Here is a 26636-nt window from a genome sequence, read left to right as displayed (position 1 = left end):
CCGCGGGTAGGCTCCGCTGGTCCTGCTTATGATTGGGCACAGTTTATTTAAAGTCACTTCGCCCGTTGGGCTCACCTTCGGCCGACGGGCCTGTTGCTCTGTCGCGGCCTCCGCCCGGCCGGTACACCTCTCCGGGGGGTCACTGCTTCGCGGCCGTCTCAGGTGAGCTCTGGGCGGTCCGCTCATTCCTGGTGGCACATGTTGGTGGCAGCTGACGCGGGTGGCTTCGGTCGGCTTGCTGTTAGCCTGTTAGTGGCTGCTGTGCTCCGACGTGCTCACCGGCTTCTCGGCTCGCTGCACCTTGCTGCAGGGGATGCCCTTCCGGCGGGCAACTCTCTCCCCCTTTTCCTCAGTGTAGGGTAGTGGCACGCATGGGTTGCACTACCGACCTCGTCGCCATTGTAATGAAGTATTGTGGAGGGCCTAGGCCCGCATGTCAGGCGCAGCAATGAGGGACACAGACACCAAGAATGGGTGGTATCAAAAAGGTCTCAAGCACGTGCGCTCGGCCTCTTTTATTGGCAGCGTCATGTGACACCATGACGTCTGTGGTGGGTGGGTGTAGAGTATGTTACATCACACCGGAACACTAGAACGTGTCCACGCTAAGACACTACATAGTCCTACTTCTATGTGTGTGAAATGGCCCGGTTTCTGGTTTTCAATATCCTGTCACCATTGCTAACAGGGCATCTCGTGGGGCGAGGCAGGTGGCAGCCGAACGTGAGTACTTGCGTCATAAAATACACCTGAAAAGGGAGCACCACACCTTTACTGTGACTAGAATTACAAACATTGTTTCCCAGGTAATTATGCAGCAATTTTCGTCTGAAAACGGCCCAGTTTCTTAGTGTCATCAGCTCCTGCATGTTTTAACTCCTTAGCGCACTCGTGGATAGGTAAACACACACACCATATAATCTGAGATCCAACAAGTTCATTAAGGGTCACCCAGTCAGGCTATTTCCTTGCCTTACGCGTTACAAATACTAAACTCAAATCGTTTCTCAGCTTTACTCTTTATTTTTTAGTCCTGCTGCACACTTCCCCATGTGTCGGTAGCCATGTTGGTAAAATTAAATCAAGGAAACTTCAAAATGGTTGATTGCAAATGATTTGGCTTAAATCAGGCCCAGTGAAAATGGTCAAACAATCCTTCAATAACTAAAGTGCATTTCGTGGCTACTTGTAAGAAGTTTAAAGTAATGTGTGTGTGTGTGAGTGTTTTACAAATCGCCTTTCATCATTGAGGTTTTTTTTTGGTCTCTAGCCATTGTGTTCATTGATGTTGTGCTCATGACCACACCCACAATAAGCCGGTTTGGCTCCACACTCAAGACCATTGGCCTTCTACGGCTCTACGAAGAGCTTTCAGCAGCAGCTGTGCATCTGGTGTTGGGCGCCGGAGAGACAGATCTGCAGCCCATGTGCAAGCACACCAGTCTGTGGTTCTGGTTGTAGTCCTGGCTCACTTGGCTCATCTGTTCATCCTGGTGAGGTAGATAAAGTCAACAGCCAACTGTGAATAGGGCAATGGAGCAGACGTGACATAAAGCTTGAAGGCGTAAGAAGCAGTCCATGTGATCAGTCAAATTGTGAAATATCGCTGGGCACAGGTACCTTGCCACTCGGGCTATGACCAGGAGGGGGAGAGACACAAGGCTTCCTGGGATGATGTGGCTGCTCATAAAATTTATTTGGGCATCAGTGGGCCAAACATACTAAGTCCCCTTGCAAGATAGGCTAAAAACAGAAGGTATGTGAGGAGTGTGATGGCTACAGACAACATGTCTCTCGGCAAAATGGCACAAGTCTTTCAGTCTATACGAAGGCCACATAAATAAGGTCTCCAAGCAGGAGCAGTCAAAGACACAAGGTCTCAGGCCCAGGAATCCGGACCTAAATATTAGTTAGAGAGTTGGAATCAGGACAGGGTTTCCTTCATCAATGCAAGGCATATAAGAATGAAACTTAAGCGAGACACATTTGATACCAGCCAGGACCTCTTTGCACGCCTTTGGCACACGTCATTGAGAGGCTAAGAAGGTAAGAGCTGCCAAGTACTACTCAATCTGCTATTCAAAAGGACAACTCACAGGCACACCAAGGGGATTTGACATATATCACCTACTGACCAACAGTTCGTCATTGGGCTCTTGGGTGTGAAAAGATGGAAGAAACAACCATCCCTTTAGTTTCCTCCCACCAGGGCTCGAGTCAGGATACCACGCGGGTGGACGGCGTCCCCCCACTTATTTTACTGGGAGCTCGATAACTGGAGCAAATGGAGCCACACATTCACTCTTTGGCCTCTCTGGACGAGATCTCGCCCCAGAGAGGCCAAAGAGTGAATGTGTGGCTCCATTTGCTAAGGGGTGAGCGAGGGGAGGCAATGAGTCTGATGGTGCAAGCCACCTTTCGTGACGTCACTTCCTGTTGTGACGTCAGCGTCCCCCCACTTCTTTTTTTAGGACTTGCGCACTGCCTCCCACCCACTATCCTTTCCTATCATGGTTACAGTGCCTTAAACTGGTGAAAAGCACAGGGCCTCAGGTATACAGGGGACAAAGAAACGTGATCTCCAGGCAGATGCTCCTATCGATACCTAAAGATACAAGGACTCCAGTCAGTCATGATTAGATAAAGACAAAACCACCCCTGGTGTGAGTAGTGAAAGACACAAGGTCTCCAGACGTGAGTAGTCAAAGACACAATGTCTCCAGGGAAGAGAATAAAGGCACAAGGACCCCAAGGCATGTGTCTTCAAAGACACAATGTCTATTGAGATATGACTTCAAAGTTACAAAGCCATTAGTTGTACCCAGTCAAAGACACATGGTCCCTAGGCATTGCAAATCAAAGACACATGTTCTGCAGGCACAAGTAGTAAAATATACAATGTAAGTAGGTATTTGATTCCAAAGACAGGAAGTCTCCTGGCAAAAATTACAAAAGACACAAGGTCAATGGGCATAGAAATACAAAGATAAAAGGTCACCGGGTATGTCTAAGCAGAGATACACGGTCTCCAAGGGTGGAAATCCAAACACCAAAGGATTTCAGGCATGAGAAGTCAAAGATGCAATGTTTATTGGCATGGCAATCCAAAAACAAAAAGACTCTGGCATACCTGGTCAAAGACACAAGGACTAAGTCCTAAGCAGTCTAAGATGTAAGGTCTCGGCATGGGAATCCAAAGACATTAGCTGTCATTTGAAGGGGTACAAAAGATACACACAATTGGAGCTTAAGTCTTCTAGGTCTCCTCACATGGGGAGAGTCTACCAACAAAAGGCTCTAGGCAGGCAGACAAATATACCATACCTTTATCAACAGGTCTACATCCGGATTCGAAAATCTAAATCAATATCAAGCCATAAGTGTCACTGTGGCCCAGGAAAAGTCCAGGGACTCCAGGTATAGTAGACCATAGACACCAAAGATTAGTGCACTATAGCAACAATTTCAGAGTAAGGAGTGGGTATCGTGGTGACTTTCTGGAGCTGGTATCTACACATTTAAGAATGTGTCGGTCAAGGGGTGGGTATCTCAAAGAAAACCCATTGGAGACAGGGAATGTAGCATGGCCAAGCAAGTAGATATGGTGGTACACGACTAATCCCAAATCGTCCACCCACAATTTAGCCATAAAATGACCAATCTGTTTGAAGTATCGTGGTGCACACTCTCCCAAGGGTAAAATAGGACCCCCCGCAACACTCCCATTATCTGTATTTATAATTATATAATTAGTTTAGCGCACAAATCCTCCCTGAGGGGATCTCTCGGGGCCTGAGTGGTCTGCACAAGTCACAGTTCAATAAAAGTATTAAAGATCAAACAAAAAGGACAAACCCTGTTATAAAGTGTTACATAAAGGAACCTATTGACCACAGTGTAAATTCTGCCTACGAGCCGATACACACAATCTACTTCTCCCAGGCTCAATAACTTTAGATCAAGAGTTTCAGAAATTATAACAATGTTATGGGTTCACAATATACTGCAAAGCACATATAGAAATTTAAGTTAAAAATAATGTATTCACATAAATCATATAAATACCTCCCTAGGGGTTACAATCTAAAACAATTCAATGCCAATGTCTCTTATTTGAAAGAGGCAAGTATCATTAAAAACAGACTGTTTTTAATATATGATTTATGTGAATATCGGCTCATAGGCAGAATTTACACTGTGGTCAATAGGTTCCTTTATGTAACACTTTATAACAGGGTTTGTCCTTTTTGCTTGCTTGTATACCCCCTCCCTGTAAACTTTATAGGGGTACCTTCCTCCTTTTTTGACTGTTAAAGATAAAACAGCCAGGTTTTGAGAGATGTTCAACGTTTCGCAAGTTTGTGGTTTTCCAAATCGGATTTGAATTGCGGGATGCTCTCCTTGAACAAAAATGCATGTCATCATGTGCGGATCTGTATCCATATTCTGCACATGCAGGTTCTCTGCCCATCATCATCAAGCAACATCCAATTGCATGCACACTACATGCTTAAAGGGTGTGGGCTAATGCGATAGAAAATGGATGTCCAAAATTGATAATTGATCCTGAATGCTTAAGATGCAACATATGTTGGAAGCAGGGGATTTTAATGAGGTCTTCGGGTATCTTTATATAGCTCTACCTAAAGACATCAGTACTATGCTTTAATGCCCCTACTTCCCAAATCATTGAGGATTTCCACAGCTCAAGTAAAATCCTCAACCCCAAAGTGGATTGATGCCCCTTTTTTAAACACATGATACATCAGCATTACTCTATTAATCCTTCTTCACATGGTCCTGGATCTTTCATTGCTATTCTAGACTTAGGACTTTACAACTCTTTCAAATTATCCCCTATTCTGCTGACACGCTACTTGCATCACCTGCTACCATTCTGTCTGTAGGACACTTTTCCACAGCTCCACCTTTCAATCCTTAGATGCTGAGGATCCTTCCACAAGTCTACCAATGTTCATCAAACTTACCCGGTTACATTCCAGCCAATCCTGACATTTGTGAGACATGTACAGCTCTGTCAATGTCTAATGCCTAACCTTAAGCCTTTCTGCTAATGCAGCCCAGAGAGTTACATGGCTCTGCCAATGCTTCTCAGCACCAATCAGGTGTACATTTACAATTCCAGCCTGGTGTGTACTTCTATGGCGCCACCAATCACCCTCATTCCTGATGTTGAGCACTCCATACTGCTCCTGCACTATGACATTCTATCACAACTCCACCAAAGATCCTCACCATTACCTTAAACACCCTCCTTATACAAGCCCTAATATATTCCACTGCCCTTGTGATGTTCATCAACCCTGACCAAGCTTGCTATGACATCTACAGTTCTGAAGCATGACATTTGGCTTGCTCAACCATTGCAGTCCTACACATACGAGAACATGCTCTCCGTCAGCTCCGTCAGTGCTGTGTAAGGCTGGTGGGTGTCATGGTTATCGACCCTGGCACTCTGATCCACCCTGGAAGAGTATCCCACTGCAGTAATGATACATCGTGTTTTTCTTAGCCAGATGTGCACAAATTCTAGGATTGACTTGTATGAGTAAGCTCCGGATGGTGCTGTAGTGCTGGCGGGATATGAACTCCTGGCATGCAGATGGAGACCTCGAAGCCTGAAGGGAAGGGGGAGGAGTTGGCATGGCCCAGTGCGAGTTTCACAGGTCAATGAATGATCACATACAAACATGACAGAACAGATGGCAGAGACCTCGCCTGGGTGGAGCGACAACACAGTGCAGTGCAAGCAATACAAGGGCACAGGATAGCAAGGCATTACAAAGCGACAAACTAATGGCTGGGTCAGGAATAATTCAGAGCGCCCCATGAGCCATTCAGACTGGCACCACCATCTTTTCTACCGCTCTTGTCACCTTAATCGTTTATGTAGTGCAAGCCACCCACAGCACTCAAATACTTGTTTCAAACAATAATAATAATTATTATCCAACTCAGTTATGCTTCTTTAATCAACCCCAGAAGGATGATAGCCTGTGTGGACAATGCCAGATCACACCTATCTTTTTAGGGTGTACACTGAGCTCTGAAACCTACAAGGCACCCCATTATGCTATTTATTATTATTATTACTACTATTATTGTTATTATTATTATTGTTATTAATATTTTTGTTGTTATTATTATATTGATCATAATATTAATAATAATAATATTTATTTGTATTATCAGTGTTGTTGGTGATTATATTTTTAATATTATTACTAAGGAAATTTATAAAGTGGTTTATACAATTCAGTTGTCTTCCAGAGTAAAATACAAACGGTAAATGTCTGGTCTATCTCAATGTTGTGGGTTGAAGGGAAATCAATGCATTTTTAAGTCACTGAGGCTGGTCGCTATTGCCTGATTTAATGGTATGGAAACCAGTGAAGCACATACTGTGAATCTTACCACATCTAGAGACTGTAGCCTCCAGTTCACAGGATCCCAGACTCCATTTCTACCACCTAGCGACTGGGGCCGCTGTCCTGAGGTATAAGGTTCCACTTGGAATATTCAGATTCCCAAAGCACATCTTGAACCTGTGACTGGCTTTGTCTGCCAATGCCTTGCTTGGAATTTACCAGAAGAATAGGGTGATAAAGTAGGACAACCAAGCGGACTATTTATACTGCATACAACAGACATTAGGGACCTTTTGGTGCTTAAATATTAGGTGTTAATGTAAGTCAGCTGATAATGATCCTTTTATCATCCCCTGGAATGAGGTATGGTTCCTCGGTTAAGAGGTTCAAGGCCTCCGCTACTGGGAGCATTTCGGCTTCGCCGGAGGCCGGGAAGAGGAGGATCGGAAACTCAATTCAGGGATACCTTTGAAACCGTAAATGACTCTTGGTCTTGAGTGGGATCCACCAGGCTCTGATTCGTGCGTAGTTTCCCCAGTTGTGCTTTTTAAAAGTCGAATACCATCCGCTGAAGTATCGATACAGGCTGTGGTCTTTGCATTTGTTTTAGAGGAAGACACACTGAGGCCAAGAACTTGAGCTTTGGCTTATATTGGTCCCTAGCAAGGATGTTACCACCAGCAGGGACATAGCTATCATGCTGCAGACAACAGGCACCAGGGCCCAAGTGCGTGAGTGGCACACTGTAGTCAAATTATGCTTGTTTTACTATCTAACTTGGGCAAGAGGAGGCCCATTTTACGTGCATGGTTTAGGCCCCAAAGCACCTATGCTCTGCCCCTGCCTGCCAGTAATGATTAGAGTATCTGCAAGGGGTGAATGTACACGATATAGACTTTCTGACCCACCGTGCTCTGAATAAAAGCACATCATTTCTCACCCTCAAGGGGACCTAATGCAGTCAATCAAAAGGATCTGCACCCATCTTTCAATAGAGGATAAAACTGCAACATGGGCGGGAAGGTAGAAGGAGCCGGGCCTCATCCTAATCATAAGGGTTCTTCCGGATATGGCAGCTGTCATTATGTTTTTCTATGGCATGGGAGTAAAATGTCAACCACCAGACTGAAGTGGGGCAGTAGGGTTGCTTCCAAAAGTCCCTCTTGGCTTTCACTACTGTATATTAAGTAGGGGAGAGTAGGATGGCTTCAACTACACTGGGAGAGTAGAGTAGCTTCTACAGCCTCTTTTGGGGTGGCGGTAGAGGAAGTACGTGTGGCTTTCACTACTTCTTTAGACTCTACAAGAAGATGACAACTTCCACTACTCATTGTCTGGGGCGAATAAGGTTGCTTCAGTAAGTCTCTTCTTTCCAGATGCCGAGAACGGACTGTGACACATAAAAAGACATTATGAGGACTTCAAGACACGAGGACAGAAAGCGGAAGAGCCTTGTTGGCACAAAGCCGGATGTCTGAAGGGCTTTGCATACATGGATAGTGTGAGCATTTTGTGGCACATATACGCTAGGAGTAACGTTAACCGTGTATAGTCCGCTCTGCCTCACCACGCCAGCAGGTGCAAGGTCGCTGATTGTTCCCAGACCTTGTTCCTACCAACAATCTATTGCCGAACATCGGAGTCCACCAAACTCAGAAAAACACGATATTGACACGAAGCACCGTGTCATCGCCCGGCTGCTCTTACATTAGTGTGTACTCATACCAAAGTGTTGAGGTCCTGATGAGAACCCCCCAATTGAATAAGGGTTCGAAACGCGTAGACCGTTTTCCTCCACCTTAAGACCGCTATTCTTGAAATAGCTTGCCACGACTCTCCCAATCATTTAAAAACTACATTGAAAGAGTGTCTTTGGTGTTTTTGTTGTAGTAATTCATTTTGTGACATTGTAGATTGTAAATATTGTCTTGTGTATGTCTGGTATGTGTGAAAGAGTGAGTTTTTGAATGAGAATATTGATCAATCACCTATGAATGTTGTCTGATCACTAATTTGTACTATTTATGTAATGATGTCATGTTAATGAAAATTGTATTCTGTATTGTCCGCATTATTATTGTTTTGAACTGTACGGTGAACTTTAAACCAACGAATAACTACAAACTTTGATAAAAAATAAACATGATTCATTCTGACAAAACTGTCCTCACTCGCGTTTAGTTTAATTCTTAGTGTGCAGCGATTCAGTCCTTTTTGTAAAGAAATTGTTGCAGTATTGGCTTTTTGTTTAGTTGTTTAGTGTCATAGCAAAGGGCAGCATGAGGAGGCCTGTGGTAACCAACATATTGAAGGGCAGCCGGAGAGTGGACCTCTGACATATTCTACTTCAATTAGGAGAAAACTGAGAAGGATGCCATGAACAGGGCTTGAAAGAATCTGAATTTGGAGATTAGAAGGTTTGCAGAGGCGGTGATGTTGAATATTAAAGACAGGAAGCACTTATAAGTAACAGACAGTAAACCACATATTTTGGCTTACAGCAAAGGTGTCAACTAAGTATCTTGGGAAATAGTACTGAACGGCACAGAATGGAGCTTGAAAATGCAATCAGTGAAAGGTTTTCATTGGTGAAGGAGATTGTTGGTTTAAGGGTTTATGAGGCTGTTTGTTGAGAAGGGGATACGAGTGGGGGTATTGACTCCTGCGTTGATATGCCAACTTAGGGTCTTGAGGACATGGTCACCTGGTCGACCCTGGAAGACTAGTAGGTCCAGGGGAGGATAAGAGGCCTACTAGGCTCGGCATGACAATAAAGGGCTAGTAAATCTGGAAAGTATACAAATAATGTCAGTCTGCATGCGACCAGTAGGTAAGTTAATACATTGAGGGATGTCTTGTAGGGCCAAGATTGGAAAGACAGGAAAAAGAACGCTTATGGAGTGGTAGGATAGGGTTTGCACAGCCGGCCTGACAGAAGGATCAGAAGAGGGATTGGGACCAGTGCGGTCATGCTGGTGTTGATTTATGGTAGGACGGCAATAGTAGCACTATTTAATAGTCATTGTAAACTATCCACCTATACCCAACCAGAAATGAGGCATAAGGCTCCACCAAGGTCTAGGCGCTTACTTTGATTCATCTTTGCTTGATTGGTTTTGATTCATTTTGTGCATTGATTTATATAGCCAGGAAAACAATGTGTTATCCTGACGATAATCCCATAATCTAAATAGATCGAAACTTCGTCGATCTAGTCACTCTGATCCACTTGATTATATACAATTGATTAATGGGTGCAGTAGTGCTGTGTTTAATCAATAAGTGTCCTTGATTCTGGTCATATTTTAGTACACTAACTAGTTTTGCCTTTGAAATCTTAGCAAAACCTGTTGAGGTTTACCTCGCAGGGGTACCCACTTCTATGAATTAATTTTTACTTTAATTGCTTTAATAAAATGTTGTTTTAACTGTTAATTGGAAATCTCATGGGCATTATTGTTTGATCCCAGAGTATTACTTTCTTAACTTATGTTGAGGGGCCCATGTGACTGAATACAGAATGTAATCCCTCGAGTTGTTCATTAGAACTCTCTAGTGAAGCTACAATAGATCACTGGAGAGTCGTTTGACAGACCACTGCTGTTGTTTGGAGTACAAGTTGTACTCAAAACGCCACACTTTGTCAAAAATGGGTGAGAAGGATATTTAAGAAATTATAGAAAATGTGTCCTCTGCTTTCTAGAACATGAAGCATAATTTCCATGACAAAATGAAACCCCTCATTTTGTTAATTTACTGTAATCTCCTCCACAGGAAAAGCTTTTAGTTGTACAGCTCAGATTCCAGCAACATGGTATTTAGGTGTGCCTCACTTTTGTCATGAAAATAGATTGTTTTCTCTCAAGTTGTTCATCAGAACACGGTGGGAGTCTGCAGCAGAACACGGAGGAATCAACTGGCAGGCTGCAGTTGGAGGTACACATTTTACTCATCATATCACACCTTTTCCTATATAATTTATAGAAAATCTGTTTTCATTTTAGCTACTGGAGCACCTTCCATAACTTCTATATGACAACCATTTCGCCCCAAATTGTAATGGTCTTATTTACAAAAGCAATATTATCTGGAGGAATGCTCAGCGTGTTATTGACATGGATGGAGTAGGGTCTTCCGCTTCCCATGGGTACTACCTGAACCCACCACAGTCAATAACTCCTTGTGAGTGCCCTTCCCCTTGGATAATATTTGTTAATTAGTGAGTTGTTTAGGGTAGTTTGTGAAGATGTGCCCGAATGTAGCATGGCTTGCAAGAGCAGACGTGTTACCTTAAAGCAGCCTTTTTCACACTCTATGGTGCCTGTCACTAATTGTTCTGATCCACCAAATGTAGCTATGGCGTCACATATAAAAAGATGCTTCAATTACTTCTAAAAAGCAACTATACACCGAATGATTTATCTGTCTATCAGCCTTAGGCTGTGCCTGTCCAAGAAGCTTAAGATGGAGATGGGCTCATGTACAGCTTCAAGGGCTGTCCAACAAGCAGATCTATGAGAAGGCTATTAAACACCCTTGGTGTGGGGATGTCCAAGAACCTTTGGATACGGTGGTTCTACATTTGTATGATGAAAACAACCATAAGATACATGCATTATCTGAATACATTCGGGGTGTCCATCCGCCAATCATATGATGGACCTGTTCAACAACAATGTGATGGGACTGACCAATGATCAAAGGATAAGTATGTCAAAAAGCTTTATGGATTGAGCTGTCAAACAACCTGAAGATGAACTTCTCCAGTGACTCTTGATTAGGGTTATCGAACAATCAACTCTAAGGATGAGATTGTCTCTAGGTAGAAACTGTTCAACAACCTTAGTATAAAGCTTTTTAGCCCAGCAAAACATGGATGGCTCACTTCAACAAACAACCTTACGATAGGGTGTTCGACATTCCTAGGATAAGACTCTCCAGAATCACTATGGGGGCATGTCCAACTACTAATCCTAAAATAAACGATATAAAAATCCCACGGACGGTGCTGTCCAATATTCAGACTTGTAGATAAGGCTTTCAGACAGCCATAGCGAAGGAACTGTCCAACAACACTAGGGTAAACATATACAGTGCAACAATCCTACTGTGAGTTGCGTTGTAACCATAGGATGGGGTTGGTCAACAATGAACAATAAGATCAAAATGTACAAAAAAAGAAAAACCTAACTTGGTGGTAATCAGCATTCCTAGTGTAAGGTACACCACACCCAATTCGAGAATGAGCTGTCTGAAATCCCTAACTGGAGCTATCCAATCTATAATTCTTGGGCGTAGGGGACAACATTTTCGGATAAACCTGTTCACACCAATGAATCCATTATCGGGTTGTCAAGCAACCCTTGGATTGAGGTTATCAACAATAACCCACAGGATAAGGCAGTCCAACAATGATCTGATGGGTCTGTTTAACAAACAACTCTAAGATAAGACTGTCTAACAACAACACTAGGATGGTTGTGTCTAAAAATCAAGAATGTGATGTGCTGACCAATGAGCATACAATGTTGCTACCCATTAACCTGGGTACTGGGTAGCCCAACAATTCTAGGTCTTTACTGTGAAGACAGACATATGCTAGTTCTTCTGTAAATCCAGGATGAACTACAGATTAATAAATGCAATCTTCCACCAACACAAGCTTAGAGGCTGTTCATCTTTTGCCGTGCATAGAACAGGGCACTCCTCTGACTATTGCTGTGACAACTGCCTCTGATGTTGGTCTGTGAGTAAGCTCATCCTCTCTGTGGCAAATGATGCCCTGATTATTCACAGATACATCTCATGACATGACAACTTTTCCCAGTCTTCCTTGTCACAGTACTTTTTGAGACAATGTCATCTGCATGTCTTTGTAAAGCTGTCCTTCCCTTACTCTGACTAGCCCTGTGATTTTGGATCCACTGGAGGCGCTCCCCCTTTTAAGCGAGTTATTTTCAACAGAACCCAACTCTGATGAAATGACACACACCTAAAGTATAAGTACAGCTCAAGTAAGGGTGCCATCTGCCCCCTGGCCCTCATATCAGTCTGTAACATATGCCGTCTTGTTCTTGGTAGTGGTGAAGACCTGTAATTTCATTATCAGTCCAAAGCGCAGGACTGCAAATTGATAATGATTTTGAAGGTGCATGCAAATCGGAAAAATTATCATCCTGACAATGAAGAAATAGGAGGAACTTAGTATCCAAAGATTTCAAGGCAATACAGGGTTAGTATCCTAAACACTGTGTTCCTGGTAGACTTAATTAGCTTCTTCAAATGCATAACAACCAGTATGATGGAGTACACATTGTGTCCTCACGTCTGAGGAACAGGGATCACTGCCTATGTTTTTTTTAATGTGACTGGATTTCTTCCAATGGTGCTTTCCTTTTCTGTGGATATTTCAGAAATGGTGTATTATCCTAGATTGCAGAGGGCTTGGCAGAACTGTGTCATATGTCTTCCGTCTACTATCTAGAAGAACCAGGCATGTAAAGTAGGCATTTGCCATGCCTGTTGGAAAATTAGTCAGACATCCCTCAGCCAGCAGCTTGGGTCAACCTCTGTATTATTAGGACTGCTGCTGCTTTGTCTTTCGAGCAGAAGAACGTGATTTCTGTACATATGTCACCCTGCAGCTGGCCCTTACTTTTGCTGATCTCTGAGAGAAGTAGAAACTCACCCAGAGGCTTTATAAAATAATCTCCTCTCAAGGCAAATGGAGAAGTTTTCCGGATTTATGAATGATCTTCTCCTGCGTCCTTGTGCTCTTCCACCACTTTTGCCTTTCATTAGACCCTAAGCAGCTTTTCGCCTTTGAAATGGATTTCGTGCATTGCTGCCTTTGCTCTACATCAGTCTTTTGATGGACATGACACCTGGCTACCACCACAAAAGTTCTACCAACCACTGCTGATGCCCAATGCCAAGTCTCAAAGCAACTGAGAGTGCCTTTCCATGAGACAGTCATGCTGAACTCTCTTGTCTCAATGGCTTGCATCAGCACATTGAGATCTGCTAGGAAGGACTACCACATTTAAGCTAAATAAGTGTTGAACCTAAGAGCCAGATTAGACTAATCATATTATTTTTCTCAAGGCTGACTCTACCTTTCTGGCTAATTTGAGCCAGACAATGCAGGATCCTCAGAGGTCAAGGAGATTCTCCTAGCAAGACGGTCTGGTTGGGCTTTTGATATTCTCTCAGGATTGTTCTATTAGAATGACATGTTTCTTCCCCTATTTAGAAACCCATACCACCAGCATAGTGTTCAGTCGCCTTATGAAATACATCCCTGGACACATATTTGCCCATATTCTCCAACTCTTGAGGGGAGACAATTGTAAGAGAGTTTTAGTTTTCTTTAAAATAATGATTAATGTAGGCATGCTTCAGTTAGCATAACTAGGCTGCTCCATGCTGCCTTGACAATCAGTCAGGAAATGCTGTAGACAAGTGCATTTTTATTTTAGGTGTACAAGCTTTCCACGTGCATGTGTCTTTCTCTACTTCAAAAAAATATATATATATACAGCCTCAGCCATGGTCTCTGTGTTAAACAAGTGTAATATAATATTCTGCTCTCCGGAGAGAAGATAGGATGCTTCTGTTACAATTTCAAAGCCACTTAGTCCATCTCTGCTAGTAGTTGAGCAAGCAATTGTATTCCTGTGTTTCATAATATAATAATTCATTCCTTAATTAACTATGTACAGCTTTAAACAATAAGATGCTCTAGGAAGAAGGAGTTTTCAGTGCTGTTGTACCAACTAATAGATTTATTGGGTGCCATGAAGTAAACATTTCAACTCTTCTATATTATAAAAGATGCACTTTTTAGGGAACAGACAACTTTTTGTTCATTTTACTCTTTGCTACAGAACACTGAGGAGGGCTCTTTTGGGCTTTCATTTGGAGACAAACCTTACGTCAGTCTGCTTGCTAATTCACTTGATTTATTAACAAACTACCTTTCCTTTCTGCCATGATAATATTTTTGAATACACCTACAAGTTTATTAACTCTAGAATCTTGTCATGTTTAAGTTATATTAATAGACTTAAGCTAAGTCGATGAGAGACTCAAATAGACCCATTCCTGCATAATGGCCTTTTAATGTATTAATTAAACGGCCTCAATACAGTCTCATCTCGATCCTGTTTGATCTTGGGAGACTATACACATAAGGGTGAAAGCGCCAAGGAGGAAAACTGATTATGTTCCCTGGACTTTTTGTACGAAATGTGTTACATAGCTTTCTGCATCATTTGCATGATTCTTTTCTCCATAGACACATTACGAGGAATGCCTTCTTTTTAGGTCTGTCATTAGCTAAGACCTTAAAATTGTACTACGATTATATGAATAATACACTTATTTATAGGGAAGGGGGGGTGGCACAACAGCCAGGGCAGCTGACTCCAGAGCAGGTTCACGGTTCGATCCCCGGAAACAGCTCAGCTCAGCACAGCATCATGGCCTGGCAGCTTCCACAACAATAAAGCTTTGGAAAAATCAAGACAAATCAAAACGAGCACTGGCAAAGTCAAAAGGCTGGCGACCCAAGCCAGACCTATTGGCTTTGTCAATGCTTGTGTACATTTCCTCTTATGCCCGTTTTGCTGATGTCCAATAGACAGCGACCATCCAGAGGAAAAGCACCGCCCTCACTATGCTTTCTCTTCCTTCTGCATTTATGGCCCGGTATGGTGCCAGGGCTGAACATGTAGATTAATAGCACGCAATGTATGTTTTTTACTTCAGTTTCCATCCATTGCATGTATAGCTGGCAAGCGGCTCATGTAGTATGTGACATTTCAGAGTTCTGGCTTCATAGCCAGCAGGCATTTGCATTTTGCATTTAATTTTGCTGTAGCATTATAAGAATTGTTTGCACAAATAAATCCCACTGCACCAAGTCATATTTTAAATGCAGCAGAAAGTTGTAAAAAAAAAAGAAAGGTCCTGATTGACATGTTTTACAAAAGTGTAGCCTACTTTTAACATATTCGCCTCTTGAAAACTATGGAACCCTTACGCTAGCCCATAGACATTACTGCCACCTTTACATTAACCCTAAACCTTAAGCCCTTTTCCCACAAATCTAGCCTATACACCATCCCTTACTGTAACCCTCTAGCTCCTACCTCAACCAGACAACTAATCTAGTCCTAAACCTCACTGTAACCCCTTAACTTACCTAACCCCATCAATTTTCTTAAGTTTTAATGTAACGTTTAAGTCTAGCCCTACTTTACCACAGGTCTAAGGCTCCCATTGTTAAACTGTAAAAAATGGTATCTTGTTAAATTAGCCTCTGCTCTCAGCCATTTTGTCTACCAGTCCCATTTTGTGTTTTTGCTGTGACTCTTGTGAAGTTAGAAGTTACGTGTTCATTGAAAGCTGGTTATATTGATACGGCTCGCGTGTCAGAGTCAGCAGCCCTGCCTTGCCGAAGGGCCTACGTGCACAGATGTCTAATCAGTTTGCCCGTCAACGCCTGTATCCTCCCTTGCCTATCTACAAAGATGACGTGGGAAGGGGTTTATCAGGATTCCACATTACAGCATATAAGCGTTGTGTAAGGGGTTGTGTAAGCATTATGTAAAAAATGCCATAAGAGGGTTATGTAAAATGTGATGTAACCATGACTAAGGGGTTTTCTGGTGAACTCCTATGGTACCCAAAATGTATAAAAGGCAGACTCCAAATTGTTCTAGTTTGTTCCCTCTCAGGCACTTGCAGTGTCTGTATGACGAAGCCATCTCATGAGATTTAATAAACCTGTCTTTTGTTCCACTCCAGTGTCGATCCTCATTTATTGGACCAGTAGACAGAGGGTGTCCCTGCACCAGTGAGACTGATAGGAATCTCACTTCTACACCGTGACCAAGTTCCTGCCTCCTTCAGGGACCGCCCTTTGGACCAGTGATGCCAAACTCCCCAAAGATGTGCTCTCTGGAATCATCCCTCTCACACAGTAGGGAGAGACATGAAGGGGAAATGGAGCACACCAGCCCTCCATGTGAGTTGACACAAAACTAGTTTCTGTCTGAAAGAGTGGATACAAAATCACGCAAGCAGGCTGCAAAATCAAGGGGTAATAGTTAGTCCATAAGGAAAGGGGCAACAAAACAAACAAAAAAGAAACAAGCATTGGCCTATACAATCCATCTCGCCTTTTAAAGATGAGTGGTGAGACTTGTGAGGGGCTTTACCAAAGGGTGAACATTTGGCAGCAGCAAAAAATAAAAATAAAATGGCGCTGTGGCATGGACATACACTGCGCGGCAAACACACTTCCTCACTTTGCAGCCTTCTTTTAATTGGGTTTTCTTAAAGAAATACACTGTGACGTAATGATACATGGAAATGCCACAACAGCCATTTTGGATAGGGGTTTTCTTGAGAAAATACCATTCCAATATTCACATATTCAATTTCAAGGAGGCACTCAGTGCGTTGTGAAGCATCAACAGACTGGGATAAGGTGATGGGATGAGGAGGTAATGCTTCAAATACTTACTAGTAATTGCATTACTCTGAGTCCGTCTCTTGCTTTGATTAATTACAGTATGACGCCACTGTGCCTCCTAGACACACTCCCTCATCAATGTCTTCCTCTTATAAAAGCCTCTCCAATCCCTTCCACATCTTGTTTAGTTGTATCAAGCCATCTACCATACAGACCTGGCAAAAACAGGGCGGAGGAAGGGATTAATGAGTCAAAGCAAGAGACGGACTTGGACTAATGCAATTACCTGTAAGTAATTGAAGCATTGCCATCTCGTCCTTCTCACTTTGCTTAGCTACAATATGAGATATACCCAAACCAAAAAGACCAGAACAACTGCAAGTCACTGGTCAAACAATCCTTAATTTGATATCAGTTCTATTCACAATTACTTGACAGAAGAAAGATCTCTAGAGTGAAATCCACCCTCTACCTCAATTTCCTGCACAATCCTGTAATGCTTTTCAGGGGTTGAATGGGCAGACCATGTAGCTGCTCTGCTAATCTCTGCTAAGGATGGCCTCTGAGATTTGGTTTTGGGATCAGACATTCCTCTGGTTGACCTGCCCTCTGTGCCCAAGGGAGGAGTAACCACAGCTTCCTTATAGGCTACCGCTAGCAACAAACAAACCCACCTGCTGAGTGTTTGAACTGTAGGTTCTAAGCTCTGAGACTCTTTCTAAGTAGATAAAGACATTGTGTACACCTTTCCATGAAATGACACTTGGTGGCCTTCTGAACTTGTACTTACACCCACATCGACAGACCATGCCCACAACTTCAGCATCATCCTAGACACCAAACTCACCATGAAATGCCAGATCAATGCAGTCTCCTCCACCTGCTTCCACACCCACCAGATCTTCCGAAAAACCTTCAGATGGCTTCCCTTTTAACATCAAGAAAACAGTCACTGAACCCTAGTTACCAACTGGAAAGACTACGGCAACATGCTCTATGCAGGAATCACCACTCGATTACTGAAGAGACTCCGGACAATTCAGAACAACTGCTAGACTCATCCTTGACCTCCCCAAATGGTCGCACAAAAACCCCCACCTCAGGAACCTCCGCTGACCCCCCAAACAGAAAAGATGCCACTTCAAATGCTGGTGCACGCCTACAAGGCCCTCTACGACCTAAGACCAGCATACATCAACCACCGCCTGAACTTCCATCAGCCCTCTAGACACCTGTGACCCGCCTCCCTCACTCACAATCCCTGCATCTGCTGAAGCTACAGTGGAGGACAATCCTTGTCCTACCTTGCTGCCAAGTCCTGGAATGAACTCCCCCTCCACCTCCAAAGAGCATCTTCCCTGCAGGAATTTAGAACGTAGCTCAAGACATGGTTTTTCCACTGAACCCAACAAAAATCTGTGCCTGGATACCCTCTCAGGTGATTAGTCATGCTCCATAAATCCGAGTTGATTGACTGATCGTGTGTAACATCTGGAGAGTGAAAAGTAACTTCCCCAGGAGCCTCTGGATTTGGACAAAACACAGGAAGAATTACCTCAAGCTCTCTCTGTAATGGATAATGCACTTTAGGAATGTAAGACGGTCCTGTGAGTTGCAAAATTCAGTCTTCAAACACTTGAAAAAAGGATGTTTACATGGTAAACTGCTGGGCACCATGCTGCGGTTGGATTAGCTGATGGTACAGGGTATTTCTGTTGAAGCCACGCAGGCTGATGTGGCTGGTGAAGTGGGGCAAATGAACCCAAGGAGTGTGCCGTTGGCCCTGCTCTCCTTGTACCGCTTGTTACAGGAGTTTGACTTGTCCCCAAATAGGCATGTCATTGAAGGATGGAAGGACATCGCCTTAAAAACTGGTGGACTACATCCAAGCATGGTGGCAAATGGCGATACCAGTGCCAATGGCCCACCCAATGGAATCAGTGTTGTCCAAGCCACAATGAAATGTGAACTTGGCTGTTGCGCGACCTCACTGTATGGCCTGCACGAGGACTGGCTGGTGATTGTCATGGACACCTTGGAAGACTTTACCCTTCGAGCCCCAAAGGGAATGAGAATAGCGCCCCAGCAGGCAGCTCGCAATCACTAACCTGACAAAATAGCTGGTGAATAAGAAAACCATCTTCCAGAATGTCTCCTCCCGTTTCGGCTCCCTATCAGGAGGAGTTGTAAGAAATTTGTTGTCTTGTTTGCAGATGCCTGGCAACACCAAACTTTCAGAAGAGGGGTGCTGAGAAAAAAATGAACGGTAGACTGGGGCATGGAAGGCATCGTGCAATTTGGTGGTTGACCGGGAGGGCAGAGCAAGGTTTGGTATTTGGTACAAAGTATCATTAAGGGCCCCGTTAAATGGTAAGAGGGGCTCAGTAGATGTCTACTCCAGCCGAAGAAACTCTATAAGTACATTGGTCTTGTCAGCGCTGGAGGTCAAGGACTTCAGTCGCCCTCCACATAACCATGGTGAAGAAAGCACTCTTGTCAATGGCAAGGCAAAGAAAGGGGTGAGAAAAGACTGGACTCAAGGGAGGGATCAAGGCTACTAGCCTCTAGCAGGTTGTCATGCAAATTCTCCTCATGAGATAAGGTTGGCCAATTTCATCACCTGCATCAAAATTGATATCTGAATTTGTGCCGACCAGGGAAAGCAGGGTGTGCTATTGCTGTATACTAAGAAAAACAATGGTTCACTCTGGCATCAATCCCAGTAGGAAAGCATTATGGCTTCATTAAATAGAAGACAAAACATTAACAATTCACTAAGGCAAGGAAAAAACTTGCAGTAATTAATGCATTCATTTCTCACTTTCATTAGTTTAATGATATATATAAACTCTAATCCTTCACTACGTATACTTCGAAAACGAAGCAGGCACGGACTCCATCAAGGTGCGATAGTTAATTTATTTCTTGTTACCCATTCAACGTAAAGAGGACATTGCCTTGTCCATGACGCGTTTCGACCGCCAACACGCGGTCTTGATCACACACACACATATATATATATATTTACGAGTGCACAATAAAGGATTTGTGCAAAGACCTCCTGGTGTGCCGTCTCTGTGTCCTCCTAACTAGTGGGATCCAGTACCTTTGACAATATATATATATATATATAAATATATATATGAAGATCTAGTGCTAACACGTAAGTGAAGAGGAGTATCGTGATAAGAGACAGAGGAACGAGAAGGAAATGTGCATCACACATAAAAAGACATATGACTCCTTAAGTTTATTTTACATATTATATGCAGAGTCTATATAGTGCTATTGTTGACGCCATTTTGACCTCTAGCAATGTGAGGTCATCATCAGGACAGGGCGTGAGCACCCAATATCTAGGTGGTAGGGGGTAAGGATTCAATCCAAGGAAGATGCTCCCTTCAGCAATATGGAAAGGGAGGAGAGGGCGCCATGTAGGCCATTCGGTGTAGCTGGTTCGTGGCCAGTTGGTCTAACGAGCAGGGCCCCATGGAAGGTGTAGCTGCCGCTACAGTGTGCGATAGCTTCAGGGCATCTATGTGTGGCATCTCGATGCTTATGGAACCGTGGGCAGGGAGAACCAACATGGGAAAGCAGCTGGTGTAGTTAAACAAGATGCCCCTGCAACTCAAAAGTGTGAGGGCTGCGGTGTGCAGATTCGTAAAACCATGGCTCATCAGCTTAGCAGGGGGGGTTGGCAGCGAATGGCGAGTGGTACATGTGGAACCAAACCTACAAGCCGGCGTGGAACAAGGCATTGTTATTGTGGAGACAGATCAAGTGGAGAGAATGGAGTCTCCACGGTGATTGGCTGTGACTTTTTTCGAGGTCAAACTGGAGCTGACTCAATGACCTAGAGGGCAATTGGGGCCATGTCTACGCCATTGACGGAGTTGGCATCGGTGTCAATGTGCACAGTCCATGCCAGAGGTAGAGTGGAGAGTGGAGCATGAGGCAGCCCCCTTATGGGCTTGAAAGATACAGATGGTGCTGAGGGCGAACCTGCAGCAGTGGAGAACTTCACGGCTCTGTGGGGCCTGCAGGCATGCCAGAGGGAGCTTGCAATGATCCAAAGAGTCAGAGCATGGCCTTGTGGAACTCTCTGATCTGATTAGAGTGGCGGACATCCCCAGAAACTCAGGTTGTGCTGGAACAAGCAGTTGGATTGGGTCCAAAGTCGAATGACTTTGGGAGCAAAATCGAGATGCATAGTGCCTCCCCTGCACCTTTTCAGAGAACTGTGAGTAGCGAAAAGGGGCTGTTTAGATTTCTTGTGTTTTTTCTTTGACTTACTCGAAGATTTGAATCGAGAGGAAGACTGACTCTAGGAATGACTCTGGCAACTTCTGGATCTCGAACAGAACTAAATTTTTGACTTGTACCGGTTTTGTCTCAGAGTCATCCGGTGCTTGGTGACGTAGAGTTACGCCTCACTGTCTTGTATGGCCTTCAGGTTCATTGACGCTCAGTCACTGCAGGCCTTAGAGTTGTGACTCAACCCCAGGCACCACAGACAAATTTGGTAGGATCTGTCACAGGCATTTGTTTGTGACAGTCCTCTCAATGGTTAAAGCCTGTTGTTTTACAAGGTGACATGTTCCTTGCACACTGTTAAAACAGTTTTTTGATTGAGGTAAGGTAGCTGCGGATCAGTGTCTGGAACCACAGAATGAAAGGAACTGACATTAGCGCTCAGGTGGCATTTATATGGGCTACACACACCATTTCCGGAGCAAACCGGCATCAGTGTGGAACCACACGGTGCCACATACTGGCACACAGAGGTACTGCTGAAAAGTTCCCAAATCCAGTCTGACACCTGGGTATATTCAAAAGGTGAGGAATCTGCAGCTAGAAGTCTCTATCAGAACAATAGAATCAATGTTCTTGACTTTAAATGATCTTGATAAACCACCCTTATAAATTAGGGTATTTTTTCTGTCATTGCATGACATTGTTATCACAGTATTTGATTGATCACCAAAAAACTTCTTTCCTTCAAAAGGGATTTTCAGAAAGGAAGATTTCTCAGCAAACTAATTCTTCCAGTCTCTTATCCAGAGGTTGCTCCTAGTAAGCACTGTTGTCCAAGCTGGCAACAATGATGATATTATCATGCCTGAAAAAATATTTGCGAGGAATTCTTCCTCCTGTTCCATCTGTACCCTCTTGATTGGCACTTGGCAGGGACTCTGAATACTTTACTAAGGATGGAGAAGTTTAGGCCGCATAAGTGGCTGCTTTTAACCCCTTGCACGCTGATGACGAGCTGGGCTCGTCATGAGGTAGCCTCCTGCTACGCTGATGACGAGCCCAGCTCGTCACGTAACATGCGGTTTCGCAAAAGTCAGCGTACGAGCGGAATTCCGCCCGCACGCATGCGGTTAATGATACTTTACTGGCAGCAAATTATGTTTTGAGACCACTATCCATTTTGCAGACTACAAAAGAACAGGCGAACAATCATCATAATTGTTCTACCGATCAAAGATGCTAAAATAGAGTCAACCTTGAATTTATGAAGAACTATATTTTCTCCATCTTCTAATGCATGTTTTTTGCAAGAACCTCAGAATACAGAACTTATTGACCTCCTTTCCAAATAGTAGCTTCAAAATCTTCTTGTGAATCAGCAGAGCCAAAAATTGAGGTCTTGAATACAGCGGGAAACGCCTCTGCCCTCCTTCCTGTGCTGGAGGGGATTCAGATCCCAAGTTCTCCCTTATGTGCTCCAAATGATGAACCAAATATTTCTCTGAAACATACTTCCCACATGAAGAAGTACTGTGTGCCTCAGCTGCCCAATCCAAAGAGGGGGCTGTGATATGAGCTTTTTCTTTGGATACCGTTGACTTTTTCCCCTTTTGTGTAGTGTTTCGAAGCTGGTGCCTCAGATACGCCTTCCTTCATTATCTGCTGCACTAGGGAGGCAGTTAATATATGGCTGCCAAGGTCTCAGATTGCTATGAGTGACATTTTCATAATTTTAGTGTAATAATGAGTGACACTTTCTCACGAGCAAAATCAAGCAATGAAAACTAGGGAAACATAAAAATATCAGAAATTACACTCATTAGAGCAACAAGGATCTCTAAGAAGTTAGCTGCTGCAAAGCACCAGAAAAGTTTGCAGGCATTAAACAAACATTCTGTAAAAATTCAAAAACATTGATTCTTTATTATATTTGCTAGGGGACAGCACAACAAGTATTTACTTTAGGTTAATATACCGGCTCAGTGACACTCTCTCTCAGGCACTTACTTCTTTAGTTGGAGTTCTGAGGTAAACCAACGCCATGGCAACAGGAGGGCCCCCTGAGTTGCCAGCGCACACCAACTTGGATTGCGGCGCAGCAACCAACAACACTGTCGTATGATTCTTCTGTTGCAAGTGGCACACACAGTGTTCTCACTCCAGTGGGTCAGCTGCCGAGGAATGGCAGTCGCTGCGTGGTTTGGCACATCATGCTGAGCACACACATTGCCGGGCGGAAGCCTAAGTGAGCCCAGGGCGTGGAAATATTTCAAATATTTGCGTGGCTCGTGAAAACTACAGTGTGACCAGACTATGTGACTCACCGCAGAACTTCAGCTAACACTGGCTGGCAGCTGATTGACCACGCGCTACTCGCTATTGATATTATAAAGCACATTTTTGAGTCAGTGACTAGAGATTAACACTCTGGAGGTTCACTATCTGAGATCGACACTTACTTAATTTGATATGCGAGCTGCGGCAATTCGGTTTATGGCCGCCTCTTTAGAGCTATCCTGGCCGCAAAGAATACATTGGCAAATGCGCCGCCTGAACATTCAGGCTCAGCAGCAGCTGCACAGTGTGTGCTCTGAGCTCCAGCGTCCGCCACGGTCCATGGGGTTGGGTCTGGGGATCGCGGGGATCATTCACTGATTTTGAATTACAGTGTGGCGGTGCGAGCAGTGTCATTAACGCTGCCTCCCACAAAACTGCAGCCACCTGCTCGCTCTGCCGTAGGCGGCAGCAGTTCTTGACGTCCCGCACCTATTAAAGTCATTGTGTCACTCACACCCTGAGACGCCTGATGTCTCAGTAGTAGCCATTGAGCACTGCCTCTCCTGACGTCACTCAGTCAGAATCAGGTAATACCCCGCTGTGGGAATCCTTCTTGATACACTATAGCCAGTTTGAGTTAGACGCTAGCCCAGCCAGCCTCCAAGCCTGCCACTCCAGCTTTAGTTTCAATCAGCATAGTAGTACAACAGCTTGACAGCGAAGGCAGGTGCTATTCCTATTATGCGTGACTTTGCATTTCGGTGCTTCGGACCACCACACTGAAATGCGTTAACCTAGCGCCTGAAGCGTGGTACTTGGCGGGGCTGTTAATAACGCTGGGCTGTCGGGAGAACCAGGTCTGGACACCCTCGTTTCACACCCTCTTGGTTTCTCAACTTCCTGATTGGACTCTGAAGAGGGAGAGTGGGCATACCTTATTTTTCCCTTCTCTTGCCTTCCATTTCACCACCACATCAAATGCCGACACTAAAATCAGTGTGAAACAAACTAAAATCCCCTTTGGGCAGCTTAAACAAAATCAATGAGGAATAACTTGTAGGTACAAAGGAGAAGGCTTATTCCAAACACAGCCACAAAATGAGCGCCAAAAATTCATATAGTCCACCCCCACCCCACCCAGGGAGGGAGTGCTCTGGATACCCTGGAGGGCCCTCACTAACTCCTGCAGGTCGATACTCAAAACGCTTTCATTTTGGTTTGCTGACTATCCACAAACCGGAAGTGGTCATTGTACACATGCGCGGACCCCCGTCTAATCCAGTCAGAGGTGCTGCTTGAACACTAAACTCATCTGCAGCTTCTCCAACCAGCCACTTGAAGGTGCCGCCCTATAAGAGATCTCTAGCACCGCCCAGCGGACGTTTCCCCCTAATTAAATTGCGTTGAAGCAGTAGCTGGAATAACACCGCTTTTGGAACTGACGCTCAGCCCTGTCCCGGTAAGTCTAAACTTGAGACACAACGAAACAGGGTGTGGAAGTGGTGGAAGGGGGTTTTAAGGGGAGAAGGCTGATGAAGGGGGTGTGTGTGTCGCTGTTTACTGTAATTGAGCAAAGTGAGAGGTTCGAGGTGGTAATGATGCCACGCTTCATGAAGTATCTTTTAAAAACCGAGTAGGACAGGTTGAATGATTTGGCCAACACATAGGGAGACCGGGAGTCTCGGAATTTCCTGATAATCGTGATTTTTCATCACCTAATCCTGCACATTTCAGTACATTGAGTGCATGCCCCAGTTTTCGGAGGGTCGACTGGATACAGATGACGGCACGTGTCCGTGTGTTTCATTGCAGGATTAGTTAGAAGCCATTATTAGAAAGCAATTTAGTTAACAGAGGGTCGTCGGTACTGCCGGTAAAAGGTGCACTGAATTCCCCTGAGTGCCTCATTGTGTGCGTTTTCAATGTTAGTAAGCGCTGGCTGTCACTTAAGTCATTTTGTGCCGGTTAGTCTATGCCAGTACTGGTCTATGCAAAGCTATAGTCCTACTTCTATGTGTGTGAAATGGCCCGGTTTCTGGTTTTCAATATCCTGTCACCATTGCTAACAGGGCATCTCGTGGGGCGAGGCAGGTGGCAGCCGAACGTGAGTACTTGCGTCATAAAATACACCTGAAAAGGGAGCACCACATCTTTACTGTGACTAGAATTACAAACATTGTTTCCCAGGTAATTATGCAGCAATTTTCGTCTGAAAACGGCCCAGTTTCTTAGTGTCATCAGCTCCTGCATGTTTTAACTCCTTAGCGCACTCGTGGATAGGTAAACACACACACCATATAATCTGAGATCCAACAAGTTCATTAAGGGTCACCCAGTCAGGCTATTTCCTTGCCTTACGCGTTACAAATACTAAACTCAAATCGTTTCTCAGCTTTACTCTTTATTTTTTAGTCCTGCTGCACACTTCCCCATGTGTCGGTAGCCATGTTGGTAAAATTAAATCAAGGAAACTTCAAAATGGTTGATTGCAAATGATTTGGCTTAAATCAGGCCCAGTGAAAATGGTCAAACAATCCTTCAATAACTAAAGTGCATTTCGTGGCTACTTGTAAGAAGTTTAAAGTAATGTGTGTGTGTGTGTGTGAGTGTTTTACAAATCGCCTTTCATCATTGAGGTTTTTTTTTGGTCTCTAGCCATTGTGTTCATTGATGTTGTGCTCATGACCACACCCACAATAGGCCGGTTTGGCTCCACACTCAAGACCATTGGCCTTCTACGGCTCTACGAAGAGCTTTCAGCAGCAGCTGTGCATCTGGTGTTGGGCGCCGGAGAGACGGATCTGCAGCCCATGTGCAAGCACACCAGTCTGTGGTTCTGGTTGTAGTCCTGGCTCACTTGGCTCATCTGTTCATCCTGGTGAGGTAGATAAAGTCAACAGCCAACTGTGAATAGGGCAATGGAGCAGACGTGACATAAAGCTTGAAGGCGTAAGAAGCAGTCCATGTGATCAGTCAAATTGTGAAATATCGCTGGGCACAGGTACCTTGCCACTCGGGCTATGACCAGGAGGGGGAGAGACACAAGGCTTCCTGGGATGATGTGGCTGCTCATAAAATTTATTTGGGCATCAGTGGGCCAAGCATACTAAGTCCCCTTGCAAGATAGGCTAAAAACAGAAGGTATGTGAGGAGTGTGATGGCTACAGACAACATGTCTCTCGGCAAAATGGCACAAGTCTTTCAGTCTATACGAGGGCCACATAAATAAGGTCTCC

The 26636-nt window shown here is 44.2% G+C and overlaps 1 protein-coding gene across 8 annotated transcripts in view; it reads right to left on the bottom strand.

The window, feature by feature from the left end:
• Positions 1 to 26636, bottom strand: part of CSPG5 (chondroitin sulfate proteoglycan 5) — a 254451-nt gene that overhangs the window by 39430 nt on the left and 188385 nt on the right. The window contains exon 5 of one of the 8 annotated variants that reach the window (XM_078662542.1): positions 25792 to 26275. The exons of 6 other annotated variants lie outside the window; for them this stretch is intronic. In XM_078662542.1, coding sequence (XP_078518668.1) covers positions 26144 to 26275 — 132 coding nt within the window. In that variant the 3' untranslated portion in view covers positions 25792 to 26143. Of the gene's footprint in view, positions 1 to 25791; positions 26276 to 26636 lie in introns of those variants that run through there. One more of the 8 variants, XM_078662541.1, reaches the window with a different exon arrangement.

This window comes from Lissotriton helveticus, chromosome 10 (assembly GCF_964261635.1).
Source record: "Lissotriton helveticus chromosome 10, aLisHel1.1, whole genome shotgun sequence".
Taxonomy (NCBI): domain Eukaryota; kingdom Metazoa; phylum Chordata; class Amphibia; order Caudata; family Salamandridae; genus Lissotriton; species Lissotriton helveticus.
This window is presented reverse-complemented; position numbering and strand designations above follow the sequence as displayed.